At 39.9% G+C, this 17173-nt stretch overlaps 1 protein-coding gene across 1 annotated transcript in view; it reads left to right on the top strand.

Annotated features, from left to right (window-relative positions):
- LOC107186128 (discoidin domain-containing receptor 2-like) overlaps positions 1-17173 on the top strand; it is a 167697-nt gene that overhangs the window by 28186 nt on the left and 122338 nt on the right. Inside the window, exon 3 of the mRNA XM_015573939.1 lies at positions 14556-14787. Coding sequence (XP_015429425.1) covers positions 14556-14787 — 232 coding nt within the window. The remainder of the gene's footprint in view (positions 1-14555; positions 14788-17173) is intronic.

The raw sequence follows: 17173 nt of genomic DNA, 5'->3' as shown, positions 1-17173 counted from the left end.
TTTCAGTTTTGCTTTTGTTTTGATTATTCGTCATGTTTTCCTCCACAAATTAATCGATCGTAATTAGAAAAGTGTGATTATTTTTTGGTATCGGAGCAGTTCACAAAAAATAAAAGCCAGAGAAAAAATTATTTTCCTAAAATTCGTATAAAAAATTGGGAAATTCACTTAACTCTTCTATGGACGATTAAAACGTTCTCAAAAACATGACGAACACTCAGAAAAAAACTGTTTCGAAATATGCAAGGTGCCTCCGAAAGTTCTGTCTCAATTTTATCCCATACAAGCGGGTATGGGGTGATTCTACGTGAAAAAATAAGTCGAAATTTTAGAATAACATTTTTTTCTTTGTGACATCGTTTTTGAGAAAATCAACATCCAACATTAATCTGAAACGCGTGTATTCGTTATGGCAGTAAGTAGAAACTAAATGCAATGAACAGACGCGCCAGTCAAGTTGATTTTTTCGAAAATGAAACCTCAATGAAAAATTACAATTATTTTGTTTTCGCATTATTTTATGAGGAATCACCTGATGCCCAATTGTACGTAACTTTCGCACGTACGCTGTATGTATCCAAACCGGAGAAGAATATACCTAAAGTTGTGTTGTTTTTCTGATAATTTGTTTCCAGGAGTATTTTTTACCACGCCTCCTTAATGCGTCCGTCGGCAATTTAAAATGAGGAGGGCAAAAGGGAGGGAGGGGAAGGATTTTTCGATGGTTCGAAACAAAGTGGTCCGGACAAAAGATGTCGTTTCTTGGTCGTGTTTTTTTTCGATGACACCGACCAGACACGGTCCCGCTGCACCTTCACGAGAGTGTGCAGGCTGCGAGGGGACGTAACCGCGGTGAACTGTCAGGTGAGACAGGAGTTGTGAAAGGAAGGGCGGGCAACACATTGGTGACGAGGACGTTATCACTCGCGACGCTAATAATAATGTTATATATGTCAGACGTATTCCTAACGAACATTTTATATTATCACCCGCGATAAACTCGCAACATAAACAATAGCGAACATAGTTTCTCTGTAGGTGCACCGGTTGGTGGAAATTTCAAAATCACCTTGATATTTTAAATAGAATATCGTAATTTTTTGTATAGTAGAATAGCGTTTTTTGAGACAAATTCAATGAGGTACAGCATGATGTATTTCCCGTTATATATTTGCGAAACATAGTTCTTCTTAAGACAGACAATCACGACATTGATAAATCACACGCCGTTGCCCAAGAAGGCGTGGCCTACTGCCCGCCAATTTATGAACTGCCCGTACGGGCAACTGCTGAACAGCGCTGCTGTAGATATTCAAGTTTGTCACCACTTACAAGGGATGTTCGCGAAGTGATACATGACCTGTTTTCTGTAACTTTGCTCATTTATTTATGGGACCAAGTTAAGAATTTTTCCGTACTGGGTTGCTGCTACTTTTAGACTTTAAAGGTGATACCACCCTTTCTATCCAAAGCATCCCTTTTACCTATTCGCTGGTACTTCGTAAATTACAATAGATATCGAAAAAAAGTTTAGATAAATTTGTATCGTTTTTATTTGTCCATATATCGGTAGGAACAAATTTTCAAAAGAATAATTTTTTATTGTCTCAGTCTGTCCAATATCTAAAGGAAAATAAATTGTCCGGTTTTGAAATTAGTATAACATCAATTTCAAACCAGATCACACAAGACCTATTCCCGTTACTGTTCGCGACTTCACCGGTTTCAAACGGTTTCTTATCGCGAACAGAAGTAATTTAGAACATTAAACAAAAATTACACTGTCAATGGTTTAAAATTATCCCCGTAACTTCTCTTCGCCTTCCCAGATTTGCATAGAAATTTCTTCTGCTTCGATCACGAGCAACCGGTCCTTTACCGGCTCGCATCGAAAAACAAACATCCGCCGGTTAATATCAATTAGCCCTTAACACCGCATAATATCAATTAACATTAATGTCGTTGGATTTCACGCTCCAACCAACCCCAGGACACTCAGAGGAACACCATAAACCCGACCTACGCAAGGGGCCCGTTCGTCTATTATTCCGTCTCGTGCATTGCAGGTTGTTGCGGTGCCGCTTGTCGAACGTGGCGTAGGTACACTACCGTTCATAAGTATGTAGATACTTGGTCCGTCTATTGAAAATGTGATGTTTTCTCAAAATGACATATTTAAGGCTACATTTGATACTTCATGAAATCATAAGCCTTGTCAATCGAGTTTTAACTCTTCGCAGTGGAGAGTCAAATGGCGACCGAGTGTCTTACAAAAAAGGCATTTTTTATTTTTGTACTTCCAATTGCCTTAGGACAGTAATAGAATTCAAGAAAACCTTGAAAAATTGTCAGAGTGCAACCCCAAAAAGAAGGGATAGGTGAAACCGCATCTGTTCTTTATCAGAAGTCGATTGTTACGTGTTTATTTTAGTCTATTCTAAGCGGTATTGTGAAATGGATGTAAGCGACGAATTTTTTAGCAAGTGATGATCAGCTAGATTTTGAAGTTTTTGGAGAACATTTTAATATTATCGACGTGACAAAATTTACTGATGCTTGCGGCGGTAAACCTAGGATGCATCTTGGAGAATGTTTTCTAAAATAAAGAGACTAATATTATATCCTTTAAATGTAAAAGTATGTTTAATCTTACAATATACATAAATTTTTATGTTTACTTACCCCTTTTGGAACTGTTGGCGTCTATTCACGCTCACTTCACATTACTCACTACAAACGGTTGGTGCCTATACGCGCTCTAAACTCTAAGTAGGCACTCATCAATAAATAAATGATATGAGTTTAATGTAGTGAGTTTTTGTACTACAAAGTTTATTTCTTTTGAAAAAATGTATTGTACCCAAATGTTGAGCAACATATTAAAAGGGGATTAAATTAATACGTAGGTTTTTAAACGCCACACGTAGAATCGCAGGGTAAAGAAGAAAGTTGGTTTACCGAGCGTCTAAGCGAGTGGCTCTCGTGATGTTCGTGCCGAAGGATGGATAGAGACACACAGTGTCATGGGGACCGAGCATCGTCGCACAAAATACACAGCTCGCGTTGGATTCCCACCAGGCCACGCGCCGAGAAAGGGAAACCCCTGAAGGCTCTTCTTTAGAGTAACTTTGACAACCAAAAAACTGCATTTTTCGATGTAATGACTGAAATATTTTCAAATATATAGTATGTATTATTGTTAAGATGAGCTAATAGTTATGGTAATTGTAAATTATAATCGTTATTTTATATATTATTAAATTCTTCCTTTCGACATTTTTCCTTTGATGTAAGTTGGGTTCCCTTATGTTTATGTGTGTGTGAGTGATCGGAGTAGGCTGTGAGACTAGATTCGATAGCGGAAGGGGGTTTGGTGGAGGGGCGGCAGCCCCTTCCCCAAAACAATAGACGAGTTTCTACTTGCGATTGTGTACGTAAGGTTGATTCTTTTTGGAAAGAGAAAATATATATTTTAGAAGACTTATCAGGTACTTGTGTTTCTTCAGGAAACCAACTCCGAAAAAGAGATAGAAACTCGATTATTGTTTAACAAACATCCTCCACGCTAACGAATCCAGTCTCAGACCTACTCCGATCACTCTTTCAAATATGTATCTTCTCCAAAATATTGCGTACTGCCAATTTTTTCAAGGTCAAGGTCACTCAGGACGTTGACCTTGGCAACATAGTCAAGGTCAAGGTCATCCACGGGATTGCCATTTTCCTACATAATTACCCATACCGAACAAAATACAGTACACTAATCCCGTGTTGGACGCAACAAAGTCGGGTCCGCTTCGCTGCATTCACTACGATGTGGAAACGTTTTCAGCACCTTACAATGTAATTTTGTACAAAATAGAATATAAATATAGAAAAGAACAAGATATTGAAAAACAGAGAGAAAGCTTCTGTTTTCACTCGACTCGACTGCGTGACCCGCCTGTGATGCTCTCACTGGCCAATGATTACATTGCGGCCGCCCGCGGCTTGTGTTATCTTACTATGTCTCGCACACTCTTTGTCGTACCGTTTTGGCCAATCGAGACGATACAATTAATTTGATTAATTTTGAACTAGCCTCGTACCCCAGTCGCATCCCCCGTGTCGCATCGACATGCAACAGTCGCTCACGGTGAGTCAGAATACGGGATACGAAGGAAGCGAATGCAAAAGAAAGAGAGGTCAGAGTCGAGGTAGCCGAGGATTGGTCTCACCGACACACAGACCTCTCTTTCTTTTCCATTCGCTGTCCTCCGTGTCTCGTATTCTGGCTCCACTGCGAGTGACGACTCGGTTAATGCCAGAAATGGGCAAACTAATTATCTAGATAAAATGTTTCGAATAACGAATAAAAGATAAAAAAGTATTTCGTCATTTTTAATCGTTTAAACGTGGAAATGTCAATTTTTATAATAAAATAATACTTCTTTACGAATGAATCGACATTTGTCAAACAATTATTTAATCTCATTAACTGTATAAACCTCAGAACGACACCCTCAGATACTGCTGCTTTTCACTGTGTATTATTCGAATAAAATTCTGCCCAACTCTGGTTAATGCACAGGCTGGATATAGCGCTATAGCACAAGGGGAACACGTCGCACAGTTCGCTTCTTAAAACTCTGAGTCTCACTCGGAATAAACAGTTGGATAACTAGACGCTCTGCTCGAGTATGACATGGGATAAATTGTTACATGAGGGATTAAAAACAGCGGTGGTGCATTCGAATCCTTTGGTGAGCAACGGTATATGTATATCTATGTACGCGTTTATTTCTTTTTCTTCCGACATTCAATATTGTACCCTTTTAAATCTTTCTGACACCTTTGTACACAATAAACAAAGGCTCCAACATTTTTTTACGTTTGTACTTTATCAGAAGCAATAATAAAAGAATATGAATTTTTAACACCTTCTACATAAGTAAATATGTTTTAAATTATACCGTGTTTGGTATCGTTTAAATCGAAATAATCTTACCAATATGTTAATAAAAGTTTTATTAAGAAAGAATCAAAAATAAAAAAGTTTCATCGTTACATTAGTGTCGTGCCACCCGATACCCGGGCATGTAATCTTTTCTTGATCTCCCCTCGTTTAGCTGTCGGCTCGAGAAAGGAAGCCGCCGCGGCGAGGCAAACAATTAAGCACTTGACAAGTTTCACGGCCCCCTTCCCCAATGATGGGGATGACGACGTAGCATTCATCCGGTCGGTTTCGTGTTGCATTTAACGCGGGATTACTGTATACAGTATAGAATATATTTTTGAAAATATCTCGAAAACTAAAGCCAAGCAGCGGTAACATGTATAGGGAAAAGTTGTTCAGAATGTGGAGCTTGACAACATATTTCAAGGCCATTGAAATCGATGAGGATAGACCTATTCCGAATAATTACCAAAAAAACTTATGTCGACTTGTTGGTTTCCCATACCCAAAAAAGCTCCGACCGCAAAGGATTAACATCCCCTAAACAGTTTTTAATTAAAACCTCTGTAGCAGACCTTTACAGTTTCGGTGTTTCCCTTGCACTTTTGCCTACCAGGTCATAACATCTGTATGACAGAGATTCAGGGTAGGTTTGAATCACGTCGCCGCCTTCCCAAGTGCTTGAAGGAGAACTTTCTCTTTTTCGGAAAAGTCTTGGGAAAACGAGACATGTGTTTTTCTCGTGTAACCATGGGAATACTGTGGAAACGGGCAGATTGGGCAGAACATCGTCAACCGTCGAACCGTTAACAACATCTGATACCTCATAGTTTTATTATTATTGTATTGCTTATTTTTATCAGCTGTTTTGGTTTCGTTATAGTTTCGTTGTTGTTCGTGATTGTTTAGTTCTTGTTTTTGTTTGAATAAAACTTTATTCTTGTTATTTGTGGTGCACATTTACTTTAAAGACACACCCGCGACTATCCTAAACTTCCAAAAATTTCATAATGCCTGATGACATTTACTGCGTACACGATAAATGTCCTCATAGGTACTTATGAACGGGAGTGTATGGACACCGTGTCGTCGTTAGCCCGTATCGGCGCCGCGCCTCCTTGTCCGTTGTTCCAACAACAGGAAACCAGTTCATACCCGAGCCGGTTGTTAAGGATAAAGAGAGGTACTTCTATCCACGCCAGCTGTAAATCTCTCGCGAGGGAGAGAGCCACAGCCATTATAACACACGACCGGCCAACACGGTTCTGCCAGGGGAACGTGTCGTGGTGTTATCATTCCCGCATTGATGGCCGGTAAGCACGATTATTAGCTGGACGACGATCTCGAAAAACCTTAAGGGGGGGGGGGGAGGACTTGTCGCGTTAATGCCTCGTTGCAAATTACCTGACGCACCGCCGCGATCGAGCAAATAGCGAACGAGGCGAGCGAGGCAAGACGCAGTCAGGTGAAACGAGTTTAGATAAACTGGACTCACCTCAATCCGCGTCAGATAAGAGTGTCAATGTTCTCCAGCGAACTGATAAAAGTATCGCCATTAGGTGCCTTCGCGTGAATATTCAACGGAACGGCTCCCACGCGTTGGTACGCGCGCGGGGACCCGTTCAGAAAATGGAGAATAGCTGCAAACACACCACGCGGTGATTTTGTCGGGGTGATAACGGCGTGATGGATGAGGGGAACGGATCGCGGGCGGAATTTTGTGGAGGTTATGATTTTATACAAAAGTTTTAGATAGTCTTGAGGAGGGCTGGTTGGTTTCTACGCTTCGTTGCTCGTGTTAATATACGGGAAACCGATTGGGACTCCGTAGACTTAAAAGCCTTTAAGTGGGAAATGGAAGATACATTAGTTTGCATTAATTTGTGCTTCGTGGTTTTCATCAGAGATTGAAGAATGAGTGAATGGTTTCCTGGTTGGTATTTGTTAGCAACAAGGCTGCTATGAAGTAGGTTTCAGTAAATCTTTATTTACTTGTTGATCCACGACTGCCTAGTGTAAATTTGAAGTCACGTAACAGTTTTATCATTATTAAAAAAATTACAATATTTTTGCCATAATTGACCAATGTAACTTGAAGATTGGTAATATGACTGCTCCATTTGCAAATGCACTACGGCTACGGCCCAGTGTGACTTTAAAGTCAAACACTTATTTTGAAAAATTAAACGATTCACAACTGATAATTGACAGAGAAAATATTTTTTGAACAATAGAAATTAATTTTATTTTATACTTTGACTGACAGAGTAGCCTAAAGACCCTGTAGTTCAATATTTATCATAGTCCTGGTTGCCCTAACTGTCTTGAACCTCATGGATCTTAATTACATTTATCTCATAGAAAACTTTACTATTTATAAATATTCATCTTTAGCTCGAGAGCAAAAGAAAACCCATAATTTATGTCACATGACAGTGAATAATTTTTGAAAATACAAAGTGTCTCAGGTCGGGTAGTATAACCAATAACCGAGATGTGATACTATAGGAAAAAATAAGTCGAAAAACAAAATAAATTTTTTCGTTAGAGCTTTCATTTTTGTGAAAATTGGGTTTGAACACTCGTCTAAAACACGTGTATTAGTGCTGACAAAAGTAGAAACGGCTTGCAATAAACATACGCATTGGCCTAGTCTTATTTTATTGCCCTTCTATCCCACAAATTTTCAAGTTCCATTATTTCGAAAACAAAGCAATATCCGAAAAATCTTATTCCTTTTTGCCAACTTATTTTTTCTAATAGAATCATCTCTTGCCTGATTGTACTACCCGACCTGAGACACTCCATATACGAGGATTTGTCTGTCCTAAACACTCTAAAGAAACTGCGTTATCACTTGGTTGTCAATATAATAATATCTTTTCAAATCTTCTAGAAAATTAGCTCCAAAGTATCCACATTTTCCTACGGTAATCTAATAATTGCGAGTATCAACACAACATAGCCTGTTGGCTGACGGTCGACAACTACCCTAAAAATGTCCTTCAATCACAATTAATTCCCTGCAAATCCTTTCACGATTCACAAACTTCTTCGAAAGACTAACTTTACCCAGACTCGACTAGATTTTCCTCAAAACAATAAAGTCAAACCCTTATCTCATAACAGAAAGTATTCCCCAAACTCACCCCCGCCCTTCGAATTCCCCCAAAAAGAATCTTATTAAAATTAACAACCCCACTTGCTAGCGCGCGCTTGCGGCGAATCGTCAAATCCCCGAAAACGCGTCGCGGATAATGAGATTTCGAAATTGCGAAAAACTTAATGAACCGTCCGCAATTTAGTTTTCGCGACAGGGGTGGGGGCGCGAAGGAAACCATATTACCAACGTGGGAAGATCAGCGGTACCGCGGTGCCGAAATCCGTGAACATAATTCCAAGTCTTGGAAATCACCACGAAGATTGGACTTTCCCTTTCTCGTTACTCGGACCATCTCACTCTCCATTGAAAAACTTGAATTATCCGTATCGCGATCCCGTCGCGACGATTCCCAGACGGCAATTAAGGATAGCGCAAATATTCCGGGGGCTACACGGTTGTTAAGGTACGCCCCGAAATATTCGAGTAATGAAGAATAATGCACGACGCTAAAACAAACTCGAGTCCCGGGCCGCTTAAACCCCCAAGACGTTGGTTCCATCCCCCTCCCCGCCCTCTCACAACCGTCTTTCCACGCTATTCAGCTCGCACCTTCTAAAGGATATACCAACACGTATACATATAGGTATAGCCGTGGCGTTACGTAGACGACGAGAAGCTTCTCTCTTAGCCAAGCATTTAAACGGTCCACGCAATTAGGGAAGGCGCTTCGCGCCTCATCTTTTATTCATGCCCCGGCTTCGGACGAGCTCTCCGCGCCTTACTTTCGACCCTCTCCCCCAAAAGATTAAAACCGAAGCACGGGAGAGGGGGAACACACCGATGCCGTGGCTACAACCTGGACATATTAAATGGCCCCGGCGTTGCACCTTCGATGGGGATCACCTGGTACGTCAGGAGTCAACCACGGGCCGCCGTTCAACCCTTTTGCTCTTTGTTTTTCGTCCCGTATCGCCTCTGGACAAGGTAATACGTGGTTATTCGGTTACTCGTCGTTTACCTTGCCTGCCCCCATCGCTCTATCGTTTCTCTTGTGATTTAGGATCGTGATTCGTTGATTATTTTCTTTTCGGTTCTTTTCTATTTTTTGGTGGGGGGAAAGAGAATGCCTCGTTGATTATTTGTAACGATAATAGGCGGGGCAGGAACAATGGGAGAGTATTCGAAGCTTCGTAAAACTTTCCAACGGCGTAATCCCAGAGGCGAGGAAGTTTCGCGAAGGTGCGAAGAATTTAAGGTGTTATGATTATTCTATTCGTTTTTAATTTTAAATGAGCCCGTGGACCCGCGTCCGCTGTTTGTTTTTTAATGACGATTCAAGTTACTTTCGCCGAGAACTCCCGTGGAACAGGGAAACGACATTAAGTGTTTGCGAATTTGTTCCCCCTGGAACATTGTTTCGTCCAATGTTGGTCCGAAACTGAATTACAATCGGCTGCAAAGGGGGTTTATGTTGCGTATCGCGTCTGTGACGGATACCAATACTTTTTCTTCCAAACTGAGACTGCGGATTTTTGTGCAATATAACATTTTCTAAACTAATTTATAAAGATAAGAGCAAATGTAGAAATTTATTTGTCCTCTTAAGTATCTTATTGGGTTCAGATTAAAATAGAAAAATCAATGGATCCGATGAAAGTTTTGTCTTCTACTGCATTTCACAGTGCCCTGTGGGCTATAAATGCATAAAATCCGCAGTCTAATCATTACCTTACAAAAATATGTTCTATAAAGAAATGTTTAACAATCTCATGCCGCAGTTTTACCACGCCTTATACACCATTAAGTTTTCATTGTAATACTTTTTTCACATCTACGATAATTTTCAAGATACGCAGAGAAGTAGAACCAAACAGTAACAACAAAAGTAAATTGCCTGACATTTCTATCGAGATCCACTATAATCCTGTGAAGTATAAAAAAATCGGAATTTTCGGGTTACCGAAGTCCCCTTGTTAGATGAACACGATTGTTGCCCATCTGAAACGACACACCACCGTTGAAAGCCAATCATCACGCGCTGTCGTGTGATGGGCAGGGAACGTGTTAAGTAAGACAGAAAAGTCACAACTAACATTCATCTGTTGTAAATTACTCATTGTTATTAAATGTAACAGTTATGTTTAAACTCACAAATTTTATTTTTCAATTATTATTTATTAAAATGTTCGCCAGCTATGACGAAAGATACTTCTGGTTTAATCCTACAGAACGACTAATGATAGTATAGTATACGATACCGGATAATAAAAAACCGGATGCTGACATCAAAGATCTGTTCTCTCCCCAAAAACACAAACATAGACCAATTCTAAGTTGTCTAAATACCCTGAATCATTAATTCTGCTCACAAATTGATAATTATTCGCCAGTTAGAGGCACCAACAACTATCTTGTATATTGACTCGTTCGAAAAAGTCTCCCTGCAGAAAGTAAAACAGCAATTTCTCGGTAGATAAGCATAATTTTTATTATGAGTTCTTCGAAATAATTTTCGTTACGAGAAATCCACCCTTTAGAATTATTATGCAAACTCCGGAAATGCGTTCAGTATTCTTCCTTGGAGATGGCGGAAAAAGTAGCAGTCGAGAAGTTTGGCTTCGCGAGAACTTCGGCTTCATGAGATAAGTAAGTTATACCGCTTGGTTATCCATCAATTAAAAGATTTAAATAATCTGGTTTTCTACGGTTTCCTCAAATTAGAAATGAAGATGGAAAGAAAGGCAATGCGATATAATTTCAGGGATTCAAAACGCGTTTACCGTCACTCTCTCCGCCATCTTAAAAAAGGAGTATCTCTGACGTTTCCAGAGATGAGTGCGACGCAGCGGGGCCAGAAAAATCCCTCGACGGGAAGGGAAAATGACGGATGTTACTATCTCGGTAGTGGGGGAAAGTAGAGTAAGACAATCATAACATAACCACGTCAAATCCAAGCCCAACCAAGTGTCGTAACCAATCGCAACGCTACAGTTGTGACGTCATTACTCTACTCTCCCCCACTACCATGACAATATAGTCTGCCATTTTCCCTCAAAATACGTCAATCTTTGCGGAAACGTTTATAGCCCCTTATAAACTTGTTTTTTTACCCGAAGCTGAGCCTCTGCTTAGCTTCTGTTTACTCTATTTTGATCGATTCCAGAGAGGGACTCCCCCACCCCAGTGGTGAAAATAACGCCGTTGGTCGTATCGCATTCATCGAAAAATCACTGTAGTGTATTTCTGCAAAAAGAAATAGTTTTACGTAATTGATAAGTTACAAACGTTAACAACCTACGAAAAATGTGTCTTTTAACCTAAATTTAGAAACTTCCGGATCAAACCGTATACAATTAAAAATCTCATTGTCAGTTCGGAATAAATTAATTCTCTATAATTCAAGTGGTCCGATTTAGCAATATTAATACATTCCGATGTGAATTATTTCTTTCAAATGTAAAAAAAATATTTTTACGCATGTAGTTATTTTTTGCATGTCAGAACAACAAGAAAGTTAAAAAACTAAAAAACTTGTTTGTAAACAAAAACGAATATTCATTAATACGTTCACTGCCACAATGAAAGAGGTCGTACGTAGCCAGACAAACTTTATTTCAATTTTTAAGTTATACATCGTCGAAAGTATATGCGTTTAGTTAATACAGATTGTTGGTTTTGTTTTAAATTACACTGTGATATTAATTTTACTGAAAATTTTGTAATGGTATTTATATAATCCAGTCGTCTTTGCAATGTACGCGTCATCGATATTTTTGAGTGACGTGGCAGTCAATCTGTTAAACAATTCCTAAATATTATTTTCAAGAATGTATCCATCTGGCGGCCAAAAACTGAACTATAGGATATGACGCCATATTGAATCTTCAGACTCGTAACATGAATTACAAATGCTAAGGAAGTTAATGATTCCAAATGGAATCCTACGGTTGAAAAGGGTTAAATCTGTACAACAGACGTGACCTAACACGCATAAGTGTTGGGTGAGTGCTCTCGACAATATTCAGCGAAATGTCACTCGCACTTCAATTGTAAGATGAAGTTGCCCAAAGGAAAGAAAAATGAATTCACACCGCGCAACTGGTTAATAAACTTTATTATAAAGTGAGTGTGTCAACTAGAAAATGTTCGAGAGAATCTTATCGATCTTATACGTCCGGTGGTTGACGTGAATCTCCCGTTCACGACGCAGGAAAATTCGCTCCACCCGATGAAAACTAAAAAGTGGGGCATTGGGCCCTACCAACGCAAATGCTAGGGCGCTTTCCCAGCCCACGCAACGCCTACAAACCCAAAAGAGGGGATGCGCCAGACAACGTGGAGTCAGAGGAATAACAAGGGTAGCGCCAGGATGGCTACACAGAAGACCCTTGTTCCCAAATATCGAACTCCGGGCCTTGCGCAATGCGTCGGCTAGGTTTACGCTTCGTCAAGTGCCTTCGATAGCGGTACGGTCAGGTCAACTTTCCCAGGAAGTCTCCTGCCGTACTTGAGTCCTAAACAATAAATTTAAGAAAAAGGCACCAGTCGACTCTCAAAATGACATTTCTTAATTTACCGTAACATAAATTAAATTACGATGGCCTTAACATAAGCTCGTCTCAACAAGTGTCATCCACACACGCATGAATATTCTCAAACTTTCACGAAAAATGTACAACAAGAGACTTTGAATGGAAGGAAAATGTTCATTGCTATCGGGAGTTTGGTATCGCGGTCGAAGCTCGCGAAGGGTTCACGTGACAAAAGTGATTTTAAAAGTTTCGAACGTATCACTTGTACCGCCCTCTATCCCGCGGTATCTACTACGCTCGTCCGGGTTTCATTAAGCGGTTAAACCCGTGTTTCCCTTTTTTTTTCTTTCTTTCTTTTTTTTTTTTTTTGCTTTCCGACCCGCTTTGAACGCGCATCCGGTATGGGCAATATCAAGGGATCCAAGTTCTTCTGAAGAAGTTACCGTGGGTTCGAGGGCGCTCAAATTTATTATTGGAAAAATGAAAGTATTAAAAGTTACCGTACGAGCCTTGGTATTCGCGACGATATTGGAATTTACGTTAGAAAAATTTGGACCGACAGGATGAAAAGGAGACGATACGCGTCCTTCTCGTGGGCCGACGGATACCTTCGTCTTTAATTAATTCGTTACGTTCTGTAAAGTATCGGGGGAGATTCGGATGGAGAATTAGCCGATTCCAGGAGCGTCCGGGAATAGATCGAATCGCTGAAGTTCACGGAATGTTCCCAGGAATTCTGTGTCCGATTATTCTTCGTCCCGATACAGAAAAACTTGCACGGAACGCGTCCGAAGTTACGACCGTCCCGGCAGTTGCGCCTTGTTTAATTTCTGTTTGTACTTCTCTCCGCGGGATTTAAGAACGCTGCGATCTCAGGTAGAACTTTCCCGAAGATGTTCGAACATGATAAACTTTGGAATTAAGTTGGAAGCCATGGCACTCTGTTATATAGGAATGATTCGATGTGTGGTCCTCCTGTTGAGATTGAGGATGGATCACGAGGTAAAATCTTCCTTGTAAACCATGTAAAGTTTCAAAATTGAATTTTACTTATGCAGAAAAATAATTCCGTAAAAAAGCACAAAGTTGATCACATAATTTAAAGAGGATATTAATTAGATGTCTCAATTGTTAAAGAATTTTGAAGACCATACAAAAGAAGAACATTATAGAAAGATTTCGAATGTCTATACAGATTCATATGTTTCTACAGTAGTTTTCGAAAACAGATATTGAACTTATTTGTGTAGTTACAGGTTTTATTCGGTTAAAAGTGATATTGAATCTTCGTTGATATCTATATAAGATTTTATTTTGGTCTAGTAAATAATAATAATTAGACTGTCGATGTTATGTATGTATATCATATACAAATATGTGAGATATAGTAAACAACTAAAATTCCATTCAGTTTAATAAATTTTATATTTTATTTTTAACCCACTGAAGTCCATAACAGAACAAAAAAGTTCCTATTTTTACTCCTGTCTTTATAGATCACTTGAAAAATTATATTTTGCATAATGATTCGCAGTCTAATATTAATAATAATAATAATATAATCATCATTATACAATACAAGGTACTGTATAAGGGAAGGTTGCCGAATTTAGACCATCACCTAGGTGGGACCATTACTGTAGTGACAAGTTTATCATGTGTAGGAAATTTGCGCCGTTTGACAGACAATACGCGTTGTTCGTACTAAGTTATTTAATGCAATTACAAGTTACAGTAGTGGTCCAACCAACATACTGTCCTGTAGATATTCACCCTCCTATTGTATAAAATCCGAGCTTCAACAAGTACTGCAAATATTTTAAATTACATAAATACAAGATATAATACACTAAAAAACTCAACAACGCATCGCTATAAATTGCCGTTCATACAGATACGATCTACACAATTGAACAAGTATTCGATGAAGATTGACCAAGACCAGAATAACGTTTCCTCATAGAGCATAATCCGTCTGTTCCAGATTAAAAGTCGAGAATCTCGGCGGCGCATGGTGTCCCAAGAATCAGATCACCCAGGAGGCCCGAGAATGGTTGGAGATCGACCTTCATACGGTTCATTTGATCACGGGTACCGCTACTCAAGGCCGCTTTGGGAACGGGTTGGGTGTTGAGTATGCAGAGGCGTATCTGCTCGAGTATTGGCGACCACGGCTGGGCAAGTGGGTTCGATATAGAGATGTCAAAGAGAAAGAGGTTAGTATCGACATCACCTGCTCCATTAACTAATTCATCGTGATTCTTCTAGAATCTCCGAAGATCCTCTCTAAAGAAAGGATGCTAGATCCTCTGGCATCTCTTGGCTAATACTAGACAATACTCCTCACTGCTAACATATCTCAGTCTGATTTTTTTAGCCTGTAATCTGATACTTTGGTGTGTCAAGGGCGTACTGCCCAAAGACGAAAGAGTCTATAATTGGTTACTAGAATGACACCATCCGTGATACAAAGCTTTAAAACTTTATTTAACGCCCGTAAGTTGAATGTTGTTCAGAACACTCGGCACATTCTTCTGAATAGCATTGACTCCTTTTTGTTGATCAAAAACGGGGCTGTTGAGATTAACTACCTGCCTTTATTCTGTGGATTAGGCCCTCAAATTTCATACTGTTCCCCAATCTGAGAAAACACCATGGCAGATTGAAAAATAATAATTTTCAAGACGTTGAGGACATTCAGAAATATATATCAAGTGTTCTGAAGAGCATTCTAACTATACTAGCAGCCAAAAGTATGGGACGGGGTCTTATAGTTAAAGAAAGAGAAAAATATTATTCTAAACAAATTTGATAAGAGTAATGTGCTAAAACTGGCTGCAAATGCTGTATATATGTACTGATTCTGTAACTCTTATTCTATCCCAATAGAAAAATGACTTTTCCATTAATCATGATTCATGAACTCTGGAGCCCATACATTTATACGTTTGGTCGGTAGTATACGTCGTATTTAAAAAAAGTTTGATCGTTTGTAACCCACATGTCTCAACTGTATTGTTGTCACTATAAGTTACTTTGAAAGATAAAATAGAGAAGTCTATGCCATTTTATTGCTGCAAACGAAAAACTTTATTGTCGGACATGTATTATGTACTTTTACCCTAAAAAAAAGTATCTCGTACAACCAGAACAGTCATGAACGGCCCCAAACGATCGAATTACGAATGCGACTTTGAACGCAACCGTCTTTAGGACCGACGATGCTGCAGACCGTTGCCATTTCGCAGAACTCGAAGCAGGGTCGCGATCAAAAGTGCACACGCGAGAGAGATTGATAATGACCGGCTCGAGATAACGTGATTTATGAATGTACCGCCGCCATTCGCGCATCTGCTCCATTGGATGCCCGACCGACACACAGCTACGACCGGAATAGTCGAAACGGCTTTCGAATTGGCCGCAGGCTGGTCATCCGCCTGGAATAATAATTCCATCCCCGATTAAGACGGCGAGATTGTTATTCCCGACGGTGGCTCTTGAAGTATAGAAGCAGAGGGCCAAACGTGGCGTGCGCGCGTGCGGGTTCAAAGCGCGTTCTCCACACGGCGATCAAGAATCGAAGACCAGGCCCGACGGATTATCCCGCTCTAAGCGTAAGCCGCTTATCACGAATCCGTAAACTAATTTCGTATCGGCGATGCGCCACTTTGTCGAGCTCGGAAACAGAACCATTGGGTTCTGCCCTGTTCCCCGAGACTCGCGGACGGTTTCTGCTCTGTGAGACCGGAACTCGTGGGGCATTGACTGAGATTGATTTACCCTTTTAAGGAATTGATGTTTGACTTATTTACGTTGGCACGTTTGGTGTAGCTGATGTAATGTTACGTCTTTTTGGAAGCTATTATCGCATCATCGCGGGAAAAGTGTCAGAAGTGAGACATTTTCAGTTTGCATGAATACAGGGTGCCTTAAAAGTGCCTCTCTTCCGGGAAATGCTGGGGTGATTTGAAACCACTTTTTCCTTAGCGAAAATATTAGGTGCGGCTTCGTTACCGAGATATTAACGAAAAACCCGGACCAATCAGAGCGCGGGTTTGCCGGCCAAGTTCCCGCGCTAGCGGTGGCTACGCGCTACGCTTGTACTATGACGCTCCGAACAAGCAAGTTGGCATGCATCCCAGGAAACCGCGTATAATAGCAAATAAGAAAAACATAACAAATCGAACTTTTTATCATCTTTCGTTTGTCATTTAAGGCGATGAATGAAGGAAACATAAATGTAAGAAAATCATGTGCAACGTAAAAAGACGAATACACAATTATTTTAAATTATAAATTTCCTTCTCAAATAACGTATTAACGAAAAGGCAATGTAATAGTGATCGTAGTTCGTTATCGACATAAAAATCCGTAGTTCAGTAACGGGCTACACTGATACTGATTACAAATAATTATCTTTAAGAAACCCGAGGAAAAATGTACATACGGAAACTTGCAGAATTATTGCCGTGAAAAAGTCATAGGTTGCATTAAATTAAAAAAATAATAATTAAGAATAAATTGAATAGAACTCACCCTTTCGGAAATCCACCTGCAGCTTGTAAACCTGTGTCAGTAGGTCACTATACCGATCCTGCTCAT

The sequence above is a fragment of the Dufourea novaeangliae genome, unplaced genomic scaffold (assembly GCF_001272555.1).
Source record: "Dufourea novaeangliae isolate 0120121106 unplaced genomic scaffold, ASM127255v1 scaffold69, whole genome shotgun sequence".
Taxonomy (NCBI): Eukaryota; Metazoa; Arthropoda; class Insecta; order Hymenoptera; family Halictidae; genus Dufourea; species Dufourea novaeangliae.
This window is presented reverse-complemented; position numbering and strand designations above follow the sequence as displayed.